At 46.5% G+C, this 21,531-nt stretch overlaps 1 protein-coding gene across 1 annotated transcript in view; it reads left to right on the forward strand.

Moving 5' to 3' along the window:
* Positions 1-21,531, forward strand: part of EMB2771 (E3 ubiquitin ligase) — a 73,723-nt gene that overhangs the window by 13,921 nt on the left and 38,271 nt on the right. The window contains exons 11-18 of the mRNA XM_078579160.1: positions 2,362-2,824; positions 4,967-5,305; positions 6,285-6,368; positions 7,621-7,713; positions 7,801-7,860; positions 7,952-8,050; positions 8,178-8,318; positions 18,172-18,252. Of these exons, the coding sequence (XP_078435286.1) occupies positions 2,362-2,824; positions 4,967-5,305; positions 6,285-6,368; positions 7,621-7,713; positions 7,801-7,860; positions 7,952-8,050; positions 8,178-8,318; positions 18,172-18,252 (1,360 nt within the window). The remainder of the gene's footprint in view (positions 1-2,361; positions 2,825-4,966; positions 5,306-6,284; positions 6,369-7,620; positions 7,714-7,800; positions 7,861-7,951; positions 8,051-8,177; positions 8,319-18,171; positions 18,253-21,531) is intronic.

Raw genomic sequence — 21,531 nt, forward strand, 5'->3', positions numbered from 1 at the left:
TCCCTTGTAAGGCCTTATTATGATGTCTTCCTCTGGATCCCTTCGCATGCCTGCTCGCTGTGCTTTTCACCCCCTTTGATGTTTGGTCGTGTGGGGTTATGGTCCGTCTGTGTTGCCGACCAGTTGGTTGGATTGCCTCCGCTGCTGATGATGAGTCCCCCTTTACTGCTGTTCCTTTCTCATGGTCTTCTTCTACCACTCCCATTTTCAACAGAGCTGGTGGCGGCAGTCACCATGCGGAGAGCCGACCCCCAGAAGTTCCTTGTAGGCCCCATAATCGGATCAAAGATGGTGTGGCTTCCCTGAGCCCCTGTATTTCCCCTAACACCATGTTGGGGTTCCCCAAGGAAAGGACTTGCAGGAACTTTCCAAATGGCCTGACCGAAGGCTCCAAGCAGGCCTGGTCTGATTCCCATTGGAACACCTTATGCCTCTAGGATGACTTTGCTTCGCGCCTCCACTGAGGCTGCATCTATCGGAAAGACCCAGCGTTATTTTAGGTCTGCTCTCCTGCAAACTTCCTGCAACCAGCAAATGACTGCAGTAAATGCTGCCATAGAGGCTCTACGAATGAAGAAATCCACATTCTCGGGAGGTCCCAATTCTATTTTAGAGAGGAGTGTAAGTTTCTTCCTGGGACCTTGTTTCTCCCCTTCCATCCTTGGGGCTCCTCTCATAATGTCTCCTATTAGACACCCATGAGAAGCCGTGGTGTCTCTTCATCTCTCCCCTCTCCATTCGTGTGTCCCCTTTCCCCTGGGGTATCTCAGGCTTGGGAACCATCAGTCCTTCCTTCGTCCTCCTCTCAGAAAGTTCCAGTGACGATGGGCCATTCCCCTGCACGTGTGGCATACCAGCAAGCCTCGGCATTCCTGGGCCCAGTGTCTGTATGATACGATCTTGGGTAGAGATTGTCTCTACCCATGCTGTAATTTGATCTACGGAGTAGAAATTGATGCTCTCGATTGATTGACTATGTCGTAACGATCACAGATAGATGAGTGTCCGTGAAAGTGGTGAGAGGGAGAGATGCAGTGAGGTTCTGTTAGGACTCCACTACGAGTCTACCAGAGGAAGCGCTGTGGGCTACCGTTGGGCCCACGACCTACAACCGAGACCAGTAGGGCAGTGGTCACGGGAACAACGAGCACGGCGGAAAAAGGGGGGAGCGAAGGAGAAGAAGGGCAGGCAAAGAATGGTACGATTTTCCCTTCCTTCCTCTCTCGACAGATCCTTTGAACCCTAACCCATTCTTCTTCCTTCGCTGTCTCTCTTCCCTCCTCCAGACGAAGGAACAACTGAAGGGCTTGCTGCGCGGAAGGACTCTCCCTGAGGCTCGGCATCCCTCCTTGGCACTCTCCCCCCATGCTGAATTTCTCTATTTCTTCCCAGTGTACAGAACCGTACGGATTGGCAATGTACTGTTTTTGTTGATTTCGTCCTGAGGTTTCCACTCATACGTACGCGGGAAAATGGGTCCTAACAGGTTCCCGGGACGGAAGGGAAGAATGGGAATAGTCGGGGAGAGGCCGAGCAGAGGGATCGGCGGGGGACGAGCCGCCTGAAGACATGGTGAGGTCGAGACGATCACGAGGACCAGGATCGAGGGGGGAGACAGAGCTTGGGCATAAGAAGAGAGGAGAGGACGGGCACTAGTAGCCAAAGTAAGATACTTCCCGTCTGCCCCCTTAAGGGTCAAAAGAAACATGGGAGGGCTGAGCTATTTAAGGAAACATGGGAGGGAAAGGGGCCTAGGTGCCCTTAAGGGTCAAAAGATGATACTGCCCCCAACGAAGGCCAGAGATCCTATCCGTGTTTCACGCATCGGAACCAATCTCCCCCCTTTAACCCACCATTATCAGGTCCAAGAGCGGGAGGGTCACTGATTTTGTGTGATCTCTCCAGACTTTCTTCAAAAAAAATGTCAGGTCCAAGAGCATAAAATCCTATCACTAATAGGCTGATGACGAATGTTGTATTTCTCAGGTAAATCATCTGTTCAGTTATTCTGCTGTGACGTTCTTTAGCCTTCCAACTCAATAATTAATCGTTGAAGAAAATGTCTCTAAGAAGTTATCTATTAATAGGACTTATAGCATGGGTCCTACAGATGATCAACTTATCCGGTAGAATTTTATGGTACTTCTCATTAAAATACACAGCTCTAGACTATAATTTTTTTAGGTGAATTGAGATGTCTTCCAAAATCTTTATATTAAAGAGAAATGCTACTTTTCCATTATTTTTTGTCGTAAGTGCTCATTATTTTCCTTTAAATTTCCTTAGCATTCTTCTGTTGTTGAATGTTATGTTGTCCTTCATTCTATCCACAGAACACTGAGAACATTTCCTTTCTTACAGGGACTTGATCCTCCTTGTTGAAATTTTACATAACATTGCTGGATCATTGTGCGAGACAAGTTATGTGGACTACTACGTTCGTGATTTCCCATTTATTACACCAGAAATTGTGGCTACCACTTTTTCTTCTTCTCCTAGAAACCCTCCTAGTCTCTTCAGGTGGCTTGAAATGTGTCTTCTCTATGGATTCACGTCTTTTGAACAAAGAAGTGACCTTCCTCTAATGGTTTGCAAGGACAAAAGATCTGTAATTTCTCTGGGTCGAAAGATTGTGGCATTCTTTAGCATATTAGTAGGTGCAAAGTGCAATGAAAAGAAGCTTTCATCAGGAGTTTATTGTGACATTGCCCCTGGAACAGCCAGCACACCAGAGGAGCTCACTGTTTTGGCAATGGTGGGTGAGTGTTTTGGTCTTATGAACATGGATTTGCTTCCAGCGGGTGTTTCCCTTCCTCTGAGACATGTAAGCGTTAACTTTTTTTTGAATCCTTTGGGCTCCTATGGTTTGATTTCTTTTTTTAATAGTTGTGGTAAAATCAACTGAGACATGTAAGCTCTACTTTTCTTTTTGAATTCATTCAGTTCTAATTATTTGGTGATCTTTTCAATCTGTAGATAATAATTGTGGTAGAATCGCGTGATACATTTGTTCCCCACAAAGTGTATAATAGCTCTATTTTTTGTAATAACAGGCTTGTCATTGGTTCACCATAATTTTTTTCTTTGAAGAAAAAAATAAATTAAACTACGTATAGTCAGCTATAAACTGTGATCACTTCCTTCAGAAGCATTCATTTAGTTCATGCGAGATACAATGTTTTTATGGTATTTAATCCATTCTTGTTGTGGCCATAAATTTAGTCGATGAGTTATAATGTTTACTTTATGCTGATTCTGCATAAGGACAGAAGATGTACTTCAATGCAACACTTAGTGTCCTTGTCTTTTTCTCTCATAGTTCTCCATTGCAGTGATTATGAATCCTCGAAGGGATGTAACCAAGTGGGTGATTAATTTAAAGCATATCTGACGTATGTTTATGGATTATTATCATTCATAGTTTTCTTCATAAATACTTCCTCAGTATCATAAGCTTGAGAAATATATATATACATCTATATTTTGTTTGAAAAAAATAAGGAAGATCTCCTGCAAGCTGTGATCAACATGATGCAATTAAAGTAAATGAACGTTCAATATGCACAATGACCAAAATGTCTCCCCTTCATCCCCTTCTTAACCAGTATGTCACAAGAGACGCTATGTCATGAAGAACTTTGTCTGTTGAGGCCATCCTCTCCTCCAATATCATCTCATTGTGGTGCAGCCCAATTCCCCATTTCATTTTTCTCGTAGATTTACCTTCCCTGACGGTCCAAAAAGGCCTCGTCAGAAGAGACGTCCTCCCCAATTTTCTGCCAAATTTACGGACTGGAGATGGAAAACCCCCAACCCCCTGATTCAAGGTCTGCACATTACATCCCAGGAGATGAAAGGCATCCCCCGGTTATCCCTGGATCCAGATCTCTCCCATAGGCATCTCAAAGACAAAGAGGTAGAAATTAGGTGCTGAAAGAACCAAAGGCAGCAGCACCGAGTAGACCCCCTTTGATAGTACTCTGTCCTGCCATCCCTCCAGTCTCCTTTCCACCATTTTCTATCACTGACTGTCAATTTGCGTTTGAGAGCCTCCTCCAATCAATGGTAGGCCTAGAGAATGCAGAGGCACTGACCCGATGGGCGTCCTTAAGGCTCTAGAGCTCTGTGCCTCTTCTGCTGGCGATAACCCGTACCCCTGAAATGCAGACTTGTCTCAATTGTAGATGAAGCCTTTTATAATCGAGGGAATCACTTGCCTTTGCAGAGTTGACTTTATGCATGAAATTCGTTGTCCTGTTTCTCTTCCATGCTGATAGTATTTCGCCTGCCACTACTGTGTCGTCCACGAGTTACTGCCAGGAATGAAGGATGAATGTAAAGGCCTTTTTAGATTTCCAATCACGCTACGATGATGAGATACATATAATTCGATGGTGATATAAGCTGAAAATATCTAATTCAGCAGGAGGAAGAGGTTCTTACATTTTAGTCCATAGTTGCCACTCTGGAACTTTTCCAACGTATCCATGACCTCTGTCCCAAATGGCTCCCACAATTCACTGAAGAAGAATACTGGAAATCTGTTTGGAGCTGGCTCCCCTTCTCCATTTAACCTGTGGATCTCCCTCATCCACAGAATGGCAACACTAGAGTGGTCTGCTGCTTGTGTGTCCATGGGATGACCCAGGGGGTGAAGGGGGATGAAGAAGATGGCTGCAATGGGTGGATCGAGATGGCCACCGGGGGGTTGCCATCGGATGGCTGGGGGGTGATTGGGAGGATGGCCGTCAGGGGATCGGGGTGGGGGGCTATGGGGAAAATTGAAAATTAATGATAAACTTGAGAAATATTAACAAGATATATATAATACTGCTATTCATTGTTTGTTTCAATGGTCTTCTTCTTAATACTCACTTATTACCCCTTTTTGACAGATGAACTGGTACTCCCTTTTTATATTTTTGTAATGATGTTCTATAATAAAGGATGTATAATCACTTTTTAGGCCTTAGACAAGTGCCGAGAATCTCCTCCAACAGACTGGCCTGCTGCTGCCTATGTACTCGTTGGTCGTGAAGATTTGGCTATGGGCTGCTTGCATTTCTCAGGAAATTGTAATGAACTCAAATCTCAAACTTGTTCGAACCAGACATCAGTATGTACACCATACACGCTTCCTCTGAGGCCAGTGGTGGTTCCTTCCTCGGTATCGGATCTCATGCAATCTGACAGTTCAAATATTGAAGAAGTAGGATCTGTCGAAGATTCGTTTGAAGATGGTATGGAACATATAGTTAATTCAAGCACAAAATTGCGGTATGGTCGTGATCTGAGACTATATGAGGTCTGATCTTGTCTCTCAACTCTTATTGTGCTGATCAATATTTATGGGTACTCTCATTAATTTTTTCCGCAGTATTTATAAGGGAATAAGTTTTATTTTGTAACATCTCATTAGCCCTTTTTTATTTGGAAAAATAAACCTCTCTGCCCACCTTTTGTGTGAAGATTAAAGCAAATGATTTTTTTGATATTTGCTTTGAAACTGTCTCCGGTTATATAGGCTCAGATAGGCTGGTCGTGCAGAAATTGTTTTGACATGATTTGGGGTAACCATATTTTTCCTGATTATTGAATCAATGACAACAGTTTTGTTGTATGGACTAATTAAGAGAAAATGTTAAAGGTTGGGTGCACTCTGTCGAAGGATAAAAATGTTTTTACGTTGAATTTTGTGTAGTTCCTTAAGACAGCCGTAAGTTCGGCTATCAAGTTCGATCCCCAAATAACCCTTGCAGTGGGCCATACTGTAGATGAGGACTGTCAGCAGAGGAATGTAACAGTGGAGCCTCTGTTTTTCTATTAGGTGGTTTCGTGGATATTATATCTTTATCCTGTTCTCTAGCAGACCACTCATAGCATGGTATGGGAAGGAAAATTTATGTACCTTCTCTTCCCGAGACATGGAATGAGAATTTTATCTCCATGAGAGAAGTTTATGTGATCATATTCATATGGCCTTCAACATAGGAGATAGATGAAAATTTCCTTCCCATATCTTCAGAAAAAAAGTACATGAACTTTCGTTTTCATGCCCTGCTTCACTGACCTTCCAATTTCCCCATGAAAAAGCACGATGACGTGTAACACTTTCAATCCATTTGGTTGCTTTGCTTGTCTATTTGATATCTTTCTTGATCTGAGACCTTTAATACAATCACAGTGTTTCTCTTGATTTATTTTGATGCTAAACCCTGTTTAATTAATTGAAAAGCCACATTTAATTTTCTGAGATAAATCTAATACAGTATTACAATTATTAGGTCAGACGCCTCATGTGCTCTGCCAGGGCTGTGGCGATCCAAACACCTGCCAATCCCAGTGCCTCTGATCAAGAGATGCAACAGGTTTATATCCTATCTCTCTGTATTTCTCTTGTTCCATTCCTCCCTCTTCTGTCTCCAATCCTCATGCACGATGAGAATGTTATGCGCTTCTTTTTTATTTATTTATATGAGAGACGTTAAGTTGCACCTTTCACTTACAAAATCCAATCTCAGTTTATGCAGATGATTATATATTTCTATGCAACTTATAACTTTTACTGTATTCCATGTAACTTTTACTATTGAACCGGATTTGCTTAATGGGCTATTTATGTGATAAGAACTTGGGAGTTCTAATGTAGGAAGCTAGGGATCGAGAGGCAGACGGACCGTATGATTGTTACGATGAACTTGGAGGAGGAGAGAGAGGTCTTTGAAGGTCATCGGCAGAGGGAAAACGACATACCGGTAGAATGGGCATCACACATCAGATAGAGATAAGAACCAAAATAATTTCAATCACTTTCTGATATGACCCCGTGTCGAGACCAGATCGATCGACTCTGTAGTAGCCTTGGAACTGTAAATGATGTCTACGACCCCAGGTGAGAAGAGAGTGTCTGAGGTAGGAGGAGTGAGGTGGAGAGAGAGATTCCCGGGGTAAAAGGGAAGAACGGGAATGAGGAGGAATAGCAAAGGATTGCCGATGAAGGGGGGTCGTCGCTTAGCAGGGATGATGACATCAACCTGCAAGCATGGAGAGGGAGGGTCACGACCTGTGGGAGAAGAGAAGAGAGAGAGGGAGAAACTCACAATGATACTTCCTACCCTCTTCTCCCAAGGAAGAGGGCTTAAATTGAACCGGCTGGGCCTGGACTTCTGAACTGGGCTGCTGCCGTGGCTTCTACCGAATATAGATGCATTGACGGATCATATCACTTTCTTGACTTCTCTCCCCAAGAGAGGGAGACAACTATTTAAAGGGAAGAACAACCTTAAACCGAAATTACTAAAGTGCCCTTTAAGGGCGAACTTTACGAACTAACCCTTGATGTGACAGGGATTATATCTTTATGTTGGTCCCGCTAAAATAAATATGATTTTTTATCATCTTCCTGTTTTACCTCGTTTGGGATTTGATGAGTTTTGGGCTTGCCATGCCTAGGCATCTGTCTTTCCTTTGGTGTCAATAATATTCTGGTTGGCCTTTTTATTAAACTGGTTTTTTAATTGTTTTCAAACGTTTTATTTGAACTGGTACATGGTTGTGCCATGTTAATCCAGTAATACCCATCACTTTTTTTTTGACTCAAATATCTTTTTTTCTGTGTAGCATCAGCTGTGGAATCTTGCCCAGAGGACTTCTGCACTTCCTTTTGGGCGAGGTGCATTTACATTGGCCACTACTCATACTTTGTTGACCGAGGTAAATCTTGTTACATATTTCCTTTTGTGTTTTCTGGATGAGCCCCATGTTATGGTCCCATATTAACATATCTCATGGCCTTATTAGGCTCTACCTGTCCCCCAGCTTGTTTTCTCTGGTAGATTGCCGGCCCATCAAAACGCAACTGTTAGAACCATCTACATATTCACTTTTTCTTCTAGAAAATTTCATTTTTTTATTGTAATCTCTACCTTCTTTCTAACCATCTTCAAATCAGGTAAACTTTGATCCGAATGTTAGAAATATATCAGAACTTGGATCTTGGCCAGAATTTCACAATGGTGTTGCTGCAGGCTTGAGGTTGGCTCCTTTTCAGGTTTGGTTTCTCATTTTAAAGATTTTATTGATTATCTTATTTTCCTCTTTAATAATTGGCTTAGTTTCTGGTCAGGATTAATGTGGCGACTTTGAGTAATGCTTAAATTATTTTCTTCTTCACGCAGGGAAAAATGTCAAGAACGTGGATACAGTATAACAAACCAGAAGAACCAAGTGTGATACATGCCGGAGTTCTTCTAGCTCTGGGATTGCATGGACATCTCCGCGTTTTGACAATTTCAGATGTTTATCGATACCTTTCACTTGTCAGAACCTGTAGTGAGATGTTTTCAATTTTCCAAGTTTGTGTGTTGCTTTCAAAAAAAAATTTATAATGTGTGCCAGAGCTCTTACGTTGTTCAGAGAATTCTTGCCTGTAAATCTTTGTCATTGATTTTTTTTGAAAAGAAAGCTTTGTCATTGATACTGAGATGGTGATATTTTGATATGAGCTAAATTCGGAAATATAAATGAAAGAGGCTAGCGGCAAGGCCCGTTGAGAATCCTTGCTAAAATTAGAGTTTGCAGTACTATAAATAAGAGGGGGACATCCTCTAGAACGGTTTGGAGTAGCAGGCAGCTAAGGAGATTCTCCTCGACTGAAGTGAAGGGGTACCGATGCGGCCTTCCTCGACTCAACGAACCAGCTGATCCAGCCGTTTGTGAACCATCTTCGTTCCTTCCTAAGCATCTTCCTTTTTCTTATTTCCGATGTCCACGCGTTGGAGTGTTTGAACTGATTATCACTTTAGTAGAAGGAGTTATTGTTTCTCCCTTTCTCTATCGAAGACTATTGCCATGTGGGAAGTCGCGTGGTAATGTATCAGTGGTATCAGAGCCACCGAAATTCCTCGGTTAAGCTAAGTAATGGAGCCAGATCAAAGGGAAGAGATATCTCAATTGGAATTCCAAAGACACGCAACGAATGTCATGAAGCAGATCTGCCTCTATTCTTTATCTGTGCAGCTCAACGAGATTCGACCCGTGAACCCGTGAGCGCCCGTTGGAGTTCCCAACGCACGTCCTCAGCGAGAAAATCCGCAAGAAAGACCACCAGAGGGAAAACTAGTCCATGATTCTCGTTTTAAGAGAGGAGATCTGCCTCTATTCTTGGGTGATAATGCAGAAGGCTGGATAAAGCGAGCCGAGAGGTTCTTCCGACTGCACCCATTACCAGATCACGAAAAACTGCATTTGGTGTCCCTGCATCTCGAAGACTCCGCGCTGGACTGGTTTCACTACTCAGAGCAAGAGGAGGGATTTAGAGGTTGGGAGGACTTTAAGGAGCAATTTTGTGGACGATACAGCATTTCTACAACAGGATTATATCAAGCATTGTTCGAGATCAAGCAAACAGGTTTTGTCGCCATATTCCGAGCCGAATTTGAAAAACTGATTGCGCAAATGCCGAATGTTGCCCGCAAAGTCAAGGAAAATGCTTATTTACGTGGCTTAAAGGCAGAAATTCGACGAGAAGTCCTCAAATCGAAGCCATTTGGTCTTAGAGAAATTATGGATCACTCCTTACAAGCAGAGATCAACCTGGGATTGTTATGTTCAGCTTGGCAAACCACTCCTTCCTATCCGAATATACACGCGACTCAACCCCAAGGGAAAAGGAACCTACCGAATACGTCTACGTTTCAAAACACGAACTCTTCAAGCCTGACACTGAATATAACCAAGGGCTTTACCACCGTCTCAGGACCACCCATGCGACAACAACGTCAGCATCTGATGGAGGGAATGAACAAGAGACGCAACATCCGCCTCACTGAAACTGAGTTCCAGCAACATAAGGATAAGGGACTATGTTTGTGTATCCCAATTTTAGATCCAATTTGGTGAAAATGGACAATCCCTGCAACTCCTCAAACAATTCTTCAATAAGGGGTATCGGATAGCGATTCGAGATCGTTATCCGGTTTAAGGCTCGATAATCTTCACACATTCTCCATGGTCCGTCCTTTTTAATCATCAGTGCTGGGCTTGCAAAGGGACTCCTAGAATGCCGAATATAAGCTGATTCAAGTAACTCTTGGACTAATTTTTCCAATTAATTTTTATGCCAATGAGAATATCTATAGGGTCTAATGTTGACGGGCTTGGAATTCGGTAAAATTTGAATTTGGTCGTCAACACTTCTCTTAGGAGGTAGATGGAACTTTGGTTGAAAAACTGTCTGATAGATGTCATGAAACTGAGAAAAAGGAAAACTTAGTTGCAAGTTAAGTACTGTGAGTTGGTGTGGGTCGCAGGGCCTTATGTAACTCCCGGAATTGACGCTTGTTTCTTATAGTTTCTTGAGCGGTAGGATGCATTGATACCCCAGGAGGCAGAAGGTCTTGATCGCTTTGTATGGTGTATACTCGTAAGGATAAGTATGGTCGATCCACAAATGGAAACATTATCTGCTATTTCAAAAATTTACTATATTCACGGATCAATTCAGCCTGAAGTACTTAAATGATCAGAAGGAGATACCTCCACAATACCACAAGTGGTTGGTTAAGTTACAAGGGTTTGATTTCGACATCAAGTGCAAGGCAGGGAAGAACAATGCAGTGGCCGACTCTCTGTCCAGACTGGCGGATAATAGTATCACTGCCAGGCGGCCACAGTAACACACTGGTTAGACAAACCGTTATTAGAGAAGGAAATTGTGATGGATCCAAAATTATCAGTGATCAAGGCAGAATTAGTGAAAAACTCGACAACAAGGCCCCCTTATTCTCTGCAACAGGGAATCCTTCTCTACAAAAAGAAAATTGTTATTCCTAAGGACTCTTCCCTCACTCCCATGCTACTCAAGGAATTCCATGACACGAAATTGGGAGGTCATGGTGGATTTCAAAAGACATAACGACGGGTAACACAACAGTTTCAATGGCCTGGAATGAAAAGGCAGATCAAGACATATGTGTCGAGCTGTCAGATTTGCCAACGCCATAAAGCTTCGAACCTTAGCCCGGCAGGACTATTGCAACCCCTTCCTGTTCCTGATCAAGTATGGGAGGATATCACGATGGACTTCATCGAGGGATTTCCACATTCTCAAGGATTCAATTCAATCATGGTGGTGGTGGACAGATTAACCAAGTATGGACATTATGTGCCACTTAAGCACCCTTTCACTGCACAGAGCATGGCGGAGACTTTCATGAAGGAAATTTTACAATTGCATGGTATTCCCCGTGTTATCATATCCGATCGTGGGAGTATTTTCACCAGTAAATTTTCGAAGGAGTTACACAAGTTACAAGGTACTACATTTAGGCTGAGTTCAACCTATCATCCAGAGACAGATGGGCAGACAGAAGTCACCAATCGAGGTTTAGAATGCTACCTCAGATGCTTTGTATCGGAATGTCCAAAACAGTGGGTAAGGTGGATTCCCTGGGCGGAGTACAGCTACAATAGTTCATACCATTTGTCTATTGGGATGACCCCTTTTAAGGCTCTATACGGAAGGGATCCCCCCAACTATTACGCTATGGATCACCTTCATCTCCGATAGATTCATTTCTTCAAAAAAAAATCAACTGTTATCTGAACGAGATGCTATGTTACAGAGGTTAAAAATGCATCAGGCTAAGGCTCAGAACATTATGAAACAGAAGGCAGATCGCCACAGGAGAGATTGCCAATTCGAAGTAGGGAATAAGGTCTGTGTAAAAATTAAACCATACCGCACAAAGACTTTGGCTAGAAGAACATCCGAAAAATTGTCACCGAAATATTTTGGGCCCTATCCCATTCTGGAATAATTGGGACCGGTAGCATACAAATTGCAACTATCAGACTCATCACAATTACATCCTGTTTTTCATGTGTCTCAATTACGCATGGCAGTAGGAGAAAGTCAATCGGTTTTTCCTGTTACGACTAACATCTCTCCTTACACGTACTTTGCTGACCATGGGATTCTCCACGAGTCCTCTTGTGTGGCCACCCCGGAACAGAACGGTATGGCAGAACGTCGGATCGGGTATGTCACGTCGACCGCCGGTACCCTTCTGCTGAACTATTCTGTTCCGTGGGCGTATTGGGGTGAGGCGGTCTTAACGAGTACCCATCTCGTAAACCGTCTCCCCTCCCAGCCCCTCGGGTTTGTCAGCCCACTGGATCGTCTCTCCACGGCGTTCCCCCATCTCTCACTGCGGACTGGACTCCTCCCTCGCATCTTCGGGTGCACGGCGTACGTCCACGATACGGCTCCCACTCGCACGAAGCTCGATGCTCGAGCTCTCCGGTGCGTCTTCGTCGGGTACGCTTCTCTCCAGAAAGGTTACCGTTGCTACCACCCTCCGTCTCAGAGATTTTTCATCTCGGCAAACATCACCTTTGCCGAGCATGAGTCTTACTTCGGTGATTCTACCTCGCCACGCCTTCCGCTGGTTGAGGCGTCTTCGACTCCTTCCTTGGAACCCTTTCCGTTTGTGGGACCCATTCCTCCACCGTCGCCGTCCCCAGCCACCTTCTCTCCCTTGCCTCCTACCGTCTCACCTCCCGGTGCACCGTATCCTCCCCCTAGTGCACCTCCTAACCCCGGGCAGTCCACCTCTCACCCCGGGGAGCTACCTCCTACTCTTGGTGCACCGTATCCTTCTCCTAGTGCACCATCTTCTCCTAGTGCACCATCTTCTCCTACTCTTGGTGCACCGTACCCATTAGCCCTCTTATCATTCTCCCAGCCCTTCCCGCTCCAGTGCTGAAGCAAAAGAGGAAAGAACAAGCCCTTCCCGGGGCAGCCCTTTAGGTACGCAAGTACCCGGTTGGCCGCCTGACGATGGATCTCCCGCGGAGAGTGCATGAACTGACTGAGGAGGTTGACGGCGTAACTGATGTCGGGGCGGGTGTGGGTCAAGTACAGGAGTTTCCCCACCACCTGCTGGTACTGATATGCGTTCACCGGTGCTGAGTCCTCCCCCTTACCCAACTTGACGTTAGGGTCGATGGGAGTAGTAACCGGTGCACACTCAGTCATTCCGGTCAAGGCCAGTAGGTCAACGGCATACTTCTGCTGTGACACAAAGATCCCCTGGGGGGAGTAGGCCACCTCAAGGCCGAGGAAGTAGCGAAGAGGCCCGAGGGCCTTGATTTCGAACTCCTTGGCCAACGCAGAGCTGAGGCAGCCGGCCTCTGCAGAATCGGACCCCGTGATGAGGATGTCGTCGACGTACACGGCCAAGATGGAGACACCCGCGGAACTGTGACGGAAGAATAGGGAGGCATCCCCATTGCTCTGAGTGTAGCCCTCGGTCTTCATGACCGAAGAGAACCGACCGAACCACATCCGCGGTGACTGTTTCAGTCCATAGAGAGACTTCCGCAGCCGGCAAACGGTGCCCGGGGGGCCCAGGGTATACCCGGGAGGTGGCTGCATGTACACCTCCTCCGTCAAGTCACCGTGGAGAAAAGCATTCTTCACATCGAACTGTCGTATCGGCCAGTCGGAATGAGCCGCAAGCGCCAAGAGGAGACGGACTGTTTCCATCTTCGCCACAGGAGAGAAGGTCTCGAAGTAGTTCACGCCATACGACTGAGTAAACCCCCGAGCCCCAAGTCGAGACTTGAGGCGCTCGAGAGTACCATCAGCATGATGCTTCTTGGCATGAATCCACTTGCAATCCACCGCCCTCTTGCCAGGAGGAAGTGGGACGACTTCCCAAGTGTGGTTCTTGAGCAAGGACTGCATCTCCTCATCCATCGCCGCTTTCCAATGAGGAGAAGCAAGAGCATCGGATAGGCGACGAGGGAGGGGATGCGACTCGATGTGAGAAAGAAAGGACCGGTAGGAAGGGCTTAGCCGATCAAAAGAGAGATAGTGAGATAAGGGGTAGAGAGGTGTGCGAGCGCACTGACGAACCCCTTTCCGAAGGGCGATAGGCCATCCCAACTGAGCATCATCATCAGTAGACGAGGGTGACGCATCGTCCGACGGAGGAGCGGAAGCAAAAGAGGGAGAAGAAGATAGCTCCCCGGGGGTAGGGGGAGGCTCCTCGAGGGAAGATGGTGCACTAGGAGAAGGATACGGTGCACCAAGAGTAGGAGGTAGCTCCCCGGGGTGAGAGGTGGACTGCCCGGGGTTAGGAGGTGCACTAGGGGGAGGATACGGTGCACCGGGAGGTGAGACGGTAGGAGGCAAGGGAGAGAAGGTGGCTGGGGACGGCGACGGTGGAGGAATGGGTCCCACAAACGGAAAGGGTTCCAAGGAAGGAGTCGAAGACGCCTCAACCAGCGGAAGGCGTGGCGAGGTAGAATCACCGAAGTAAGACTCATGCTCGGCAAAGGTGATGTTTGCCGAGATGAAAAATCTCTGAGACGGAGGGTGGTAGCAACGGTAACCTTTCTGGAGAGAAGCGTACCCGACGAAGACGCACCGGAGAGCTCGAGCATCGAGCCGTGCGAGTGGGAGCCGTATCGTGGACGTCGCCGTGCACCAAGATGCGAGGGAGGAGTCCAGTCCGCAGTGAGAGATGGGGGAACGCCGTGGAGAGACGATCCAGTGGGCTGACAAACCCGAGGGGCTGGGAGGGGAGACGGTTTACGAGATGGGTACTCGTTAAGACCGCCTCACCCCAATACGCCCACGGAACAGAATAGTTCAGCAGAAGGGTACCGGCGGTCGACGTGACATACCCGATCCGACGTTCTGCCCTACCGTTCTGTTCCGGGGTGGCCACACAAGAGGACTTGTGGAGAATCCCATGGTCAGCAAAGTACGTGGCCAGCTCGGTGTTGACGAAGTCCCGCGCGTTATCGGAGCGGAAGCGCTGAATACCTCGGCCAAACTGAGTACGAACCATAGTGCAGAAGTGACGGACCGTCGGAGCAACCTCAGATTTGGCGGTCAACAAGTAGACCCATGTGTAGCGGGTGGCCTCGTCAACAAAGATCTGAAAGTATCGGTGGCCCTTTAGGCTAGCCTGCGGGGCGGGTCCCCAAACATCACTATGGATGCGAAATAATGGAGTGGAGGAGTGCGAGGTGGACGGAGAGAAAGATGAACGACGGTGCTTCGCCAGTTGACAGGCATCACACACGATAGTCTGAAGGTCCAATCCAATACACATCGAAGGAAAGAGACGCTGTAAAACTGAAAATGGCGGGTGACCCAGCCGCTGGTGAGCCAACTGGAGACGTCCCATACGCTGCACATCCGCCGGTCGGAGTTGGCGGTGAAGCAGGAAGCACCGAGAGCGTCCCCCATCGTCCAACAACAGCAACCCGTTCTCCCGCCTAATCGGTGTAGTCCGACCCACCTTGTCAGATAGCAACATCCCGTCAGGCTGGAGGTGAGAAGAACAGGACAAACTGTCAACCAAACGCTGAGGAGACATAAGTATAGCTCGCAGGGCGGGGACATGAAGAACATTGCTGACCACTCCGAGGCCGTCTACAAACACTGCCCCAATTCCAGCAACAGGCAACCGTCCACCACCGGCTGTAATAACTGTACGTTCCCCACTATGCCTTTCGTAGGATACAAACCGGTCATTGAACGGGGTCATGTGTTCGGTTGCCCCCGAATCAAGAACCCAGCTCGTATCCGATACGAGAGGCGAGTAAGAAGCCGTACCACAATACCACTGTTCAGACTGAGGGAGAGAGAACGCACCAAATCCACCAAAATGTGCCGTCGACTGAGTCGGAGTCTGCATAGTAGCCACTTGGTCACGGAGACGGGCCAAGTCGGCTTGGAGCTGCTCAAGAGTCGCCGGGCTGGTAGAAGAGGTAGAGGAGGAGGCAACCATAGCTTTCCCTTCGGTAGCCTCCTTCTTTTTCCGGTTGTCGTACTGACGCTTCTTGCACCACTTGCGGAAATGTCCAGGCTTGCTGCAGTAGGAGCAAATCAGCCCGGAGGGGGCCGCCTCCGCGGAGGGAGCAAGAGCGGGCGAGGGAGGCCGGGCGAGGAGGGCAGTCGAGTCACGAGCTGCCTCCAAGGAGAGAGTGCCAATGACATGAAAATGACTCTCCTCTTCCTGGAGTTCCTTCACCAAGTCATCAATGGAAGGAAGGCCTTCCTTGCGATGGAGGGCACGGCGCCGAGTGTCGTCATACTCCTTGTTTAGGCCATAAAAAAACCCCAAGAGGCGTAGGCGAAGAGTGTTCTGGAATGACTTGCACGACGGATCATCCGTCGGCAAGTAGTAGTCCACCTCGTCCCACAGCTTCTTGTGTTCCAGCGCATAGTCCGAGATGGACAGTGCGCCTTGGCGAAAGTTGCTGGCTTTAGCAACGAGCATAAAGAGGCGCCAGTTGTCCCCTTCGCGGCCGCAGAATTTGTTGGCCTGGTCCCAAAAACCCTTCACGGTGGCGCAGCGAGGGAACCTTTCACGGAACGAGGGTGCCAGGGAGGTCGTGTAGAGCCATCCAAGGACGAAGTGTTCCTCGGCTTCCCACGCCGCATAGTGTGGATGAGTCGATGGAAGCGGGGCTTGTGTGCAATGCTTGAACAGTTGGCGCGCCTTGAGAGTAGTCTCGACAAAGTGACGCCACTGTAACAAATTCGGGCCCTGGAGACACGTCGTGTCGGGAACCGCCGGCAGAGAATGAGTAACCTTGTGTGACAAGGGTTCTCGTTGAAAGTCTGCATCGGTGAAGCCATCATCTGGGACGGCCGGTTGACGCGTCTGGCCCGTGGAGTAAAGTTCCTCCGACCTCAGAGCCGTGGTCTCTACGGAGACGGCTGTTGTGACTAAGGTTGCGGCCCGTGCTGCGGCTGCGGCGGCGGCTGCTGCGGCTTCTGCTGCTGCTTCGGCGGCGGCGGCTGCTTCGGCGGCTACTGCGGCTTCTGCTGCTGCTTTGGCGGCTGCTGAGGCCGCTGGCTGCGGCTGTGCGCGGCTGTGGCTGGCGCGCGGCTGCGGCTGCGGCTGTGCGCGGCTGCTGCTGTGCGCGGCTGCGGCTGTGCGCGGCTGCGGCTGTGCGCGGCTGTGGCTGTGCGGCTGCGGCTGTGCGCGCTGCTGTGGCTGCGCGCTGCGGCTGCGCTGCGGCTGCGGCTGTGCGCGGCTGTGGCTGGCACTCGGCTGCGGCTGCGGTTCCGGCTAGGGCTGCGGCTGCGGCTGGTTCTCCGGAAGCTCCGCGGGCTGGCTACAGCTCGCGCTGTGGCTGATCCGTCGGTCACGCTCCGGATTCGCTAGACAGTGAGAGGGTGATGTCAAACCCTAGATGGAAGAGCTCTGGAGCTCTGATACCATGTCAAGAGAGGAAGGAAGAAGATAATGACATAACTCAATAGAGTACATGGCTGGGTATACATATACCCTAGGAGAGAGAGAATGATAAGAGGGCTAATGGGCTTATAGAATAGGGCCCATTAGCCCATAAGGCTGACTATCTCACTAACAGGAATGGCAGGTTTACCCAGAAGCAATACTTTCTTATCGATTTAATCGAGAAGGAATGCAGGTGCTCGTAAAGTGGAAAGATCTTAAAAATCTTTCCACTCTACCCAATTTTGAAGCCACTTGGGAAGACACTTCAGCTTTGGAACGTCAGTTCCCTTCATTCCAAATTGGGGACAATTTGGTTCTTCCTGAGGGGGGTACTGATATGAGCCAAATTTGGAAATATAAACGAAAGAGGCAATCGGCAAGGCCCATTGAGAATCCTTGCTAAAATTAGAGTTTGTGGCACTATAAATAAGAAGGGAACATCCTCTAGAACGGCAGTTTTGAAGAAGTATTGGAGTAGCAGGCAGCCAAGGAGATTCTCCTCGACTGAAGAGAAGGGGTACCGATGCTGCCTTCCTCGACTCGACGAACCAGCTGATCCAGCCATTTGTGAACCATCTTCATTCCTTCCTAAGCATCTTCCTTTTTCTTATTTCCGTCGTCCACTCGTTGGAGTGTTTGAACTGATTATCACTTTAGTAGAAGGAGTTATTGTTTCTCCCTTTCTCTATCGAAGACTATTGCCATCTGGGAAGGGGGGTGGGTACGTATCATATTTCCTACTTGATATTATCTAGAACCAGGGGAACTTTTAATTTTTAGACATCAGTCCAAAATTTGTATATTAGAAATAGTGTTTTTTCAATTTGTGGGTGGGGTTGAAATACCATGTATTTTGTGCTGTGGAATGTTTTTGACTCTTCTTTTATTGCGCAAATCCCAGGAACATGATCATACCACTGTTGGAATCTTGCTTGGTATGGCTGCATCACACCGTGGTTCAATGCATCCTGGAATATCCAAGGTAAGACCACCCATTGCTCCCAATACATGTCGTACTAGTTAATGCTATTGTTATTGATGGTTGTTTAATTTGTAGTTCATGGTTTCAGAGTCCTGGTCGATCTCAGATTGACAGTCTTCAAGTCATCATCTTGTTTCTAATATTTGATTGATTATTCTTCGATAATTTGTCCCAATACTTCGTTGCTTTTCCTCTACAGTCAATGGGTGCTTGATCCAACTTATTCAGAAAACAAAGGATAATTTTTTTAATAGTAATTGTTCAAAGTAAAACATTCTTTGTAGTGTTTGTAGCTGCCTCGTATGTCATATTAATGCCCAGATAATGAATGTTTTTCCTACATTCAAGCCCTTGTATGAGGGTTTTTTATATGCCGTGGTGTGTACTCATCTCCTCATCCTTTAGTATGTTTTAGGTGGAGAACCAGATGGTGGAGAAGTTGAGACAAGAAGATAGAAATCGAGAGTGAAAAAATAGACGCATACTTCCTCCGTTTAGGGCACACAATGTTTGTACACATAATAATGGGCCTAAACACAAGTGGCCCAGGACGAAGCCCTAACGGCTAATCTAACGGCTAGTTTCTTTAACACCTCCCCTCAAGCTGAGGAATGAATGTCCTGCATTCCCAGCTTGGAGACCAAATAATCATGATGGGCTCGGGAGAGACCCTTCGTCAGGAGATCAGCCAGTTGTTGGTTGGTGGAGACGTGGTTGATTACAATAGTCTTTGATTCCAATTTGTCTTTGATGAAGTGACGGTCGATCTCCACATGTTTTGTCCGGTCATGTTGAAGCGGGTTGTGAGCAAGACTGCTGGCAGATTTGTTGTCACATAATAAGTCAGTGGGTTGGGTTGTGGGAAAGCCCGATTCGCTGAGAATGCCTTGAATCCATAACCCTTCGCAAATACCCTTAGTGAAGGCCCGAAATTCAGCTTCAGTGCTAGAGAGGGACACAACTTGTTGCTTCTTACTACGCAAGGTAATCAGATTCCCACCAAGGAAGGAGCAGTAACCACTTGTAGACTTGCGGTCAACCTGCGAACCAGCATAGTCAGAGTCAGTATAAATTTCAAGAGAAAATGACTTACCTTGAGAAAAAGTGAGGCTGAGGCCAATGGTCCCCTTTAGGTACCGTAGTACATGGTAGGCAGCCTGCAAGTGAGAAAGCTTTGGGTGATGCATAAACTGGCTCAAGACATTCACAGAATAGGATATGTCAGGACGTGTATGGGATAGATATATAAGCTTACCAACTAAACGTTGATAACCCAACGGCTCTGTATCAGGTTCATTGTCATCCACTTTAAGTTTGAGATTTAATTCCATGGGAGTAAACACAGGTTGACATTGAAGATACCCAGTTTCATCCAATAGATTGTGAGCTTCAATGCATATATGATTGTGAGCTTAGTTGGGAGAGAGTAATACCACTGGAGGACCGAGCGACTTCAATGCCTAAGAAATAGGTAAGTTCTCCCAAACTCTTAATATCAAATTGTGAGCTTAGTTGATGACTTAAATGTGTAATACCAGGGGTATCATTTCCAGTTATAATTATATCGTCAACATATACGATACGTATAACAACAGTGCTAGGAGTGGAGCGATGATAGAATAAAGTGTGATCCCCATTAGTTTGTTTGTAGTCAAGATGCTTCATAGCTTGAGTGAAACGTTCAAACCAAGCCCGAGGGGATTGTTTTAGGCCGTATAGAGCTTTCTTGAGACGACACACTTTTCCAGGAGATAGATTGTAACCAGGAGGTGGTTTCATGTACATCTCTTCATTGAGGTGTCCATGAAGAAAGGCATTTTTTACATCAAATTGCAAAAGGGGCCACTGATGAAGTGCAGCCAGAGATATTAGAATTCTTATTTTGTTCATTTTTGCTACAGGAGCAAAGGTTTTCATGTAATCCACCCCGTATTTTCGGGTGTAACCTTGAGCAACAAGACGTGCTTTGTAGCGGTCAATTTGGCCATCGGCTCTGTAATTCAGAGTATAGACCCATCTACTACCAATTGGACTCTTACATGGTGGGAGAGATGTCAACTCCCATGTATGGTTCTTAGACAATGCCTCCATTTCAGAATCTATTGCTGCTCTCCACTGGGGTTGTGCAAGTGCCTCCTGAACAGACCTGGGTATATTAATTTGTTGAAGATGTATTAAGAAGTTGTTGTGTAAGGGATGCATTATGATATTTTAAAATGTTACTTAACGGAAACAAAGTTTTACAAATGTCGGGTTCTGAGTCCATAGAGTTATGAGTCTGGGGTTGTTCAGGGGAAGGTACCTTTTCAACCATGGATTGATGCACTGGCTCAACATCAGATGATGGAGCCAAGGTTGGAACACGAAGACGGGTTCTAACAAAGTGTAGAGGATAAGGAGAGAGAAGACGAGATGAAGGTCCAGTTTGAGTGTTCTCAGGGCTGTCCCTGGAATCATTGTCGCCATAGGTGGGGACATCCGAGGATGACCTTTGATCTGAAGATGAACCTGGCGAGGAAGGAGTGTTGTGAGGCATAAGTAACGATATAGATGGGCTGGTGACATTTCTGATATCCCTTGGAGAATCCTTGGAATAATAAAATTTATGTTCATTAAAGGTAAAATCTTTAGGAATTAAAATGCGTCGGGTAGAGGAATGAAAAACCTTATAACCCTTTTGGGTGTTAGAATATCCAACAAATACACACAAGAGAGCACGTGGGGTCAACTTATGTGTTTGATGGGGATGTAAATGTCCATAACATTCACATCCAAATATTCAAAGTTCCAAATCGTTATGTAGCTTAGCTGTTGGATAGGAAATTGTGACTATGTCAAGATGGGTTTTTCCTTTTAAGGAAGGAGTGGGAAGACGATTTATAAGTGGATAACATAGCTGCTTCTCCCCTGAGTGAGTGAGGACTACTACTCTGAATAAGTAGAGCCCGAGTTTTCTCCAGGATATGTCCCAATTTGCGCTCTGCCCTTCCGTTCTGTTGAGGCGTATGTGGACATGATGTTTCATGAATAATGCCTTGGTTTTAAACAAGGTAGAAATCTCAGCGTTCATGAATTCTTGGCCATTGTCTGTTCGGAATCGCTTAATCAGAGTACCATATTGGCGTTGTATAATAGCAACAAATCCTTTGATGATAAGGAAGACATCTGATTTTTGTTTCATTAAGTGAATCCAGGAGAAATGACTAATATCATCCGTTAGAACAATAAAACATCGAAATCCATGAAGGTCAGTAAAAGGGTTTGGTCCCCAAACATCAC

Source organism: Wolffia australiana, chromosome 1, assembly GCF_029677425.1.
Source record: "Wolffia australiana isolate 7733 chromosome 1, ASM2967742v1".
Taxonomy (NCBI): Eukaryota; Viridiplantae; Streptophyta; class Magnoliopsida; order Alismatales; family Araceae; genus Wolffia; species Wolffia australiana.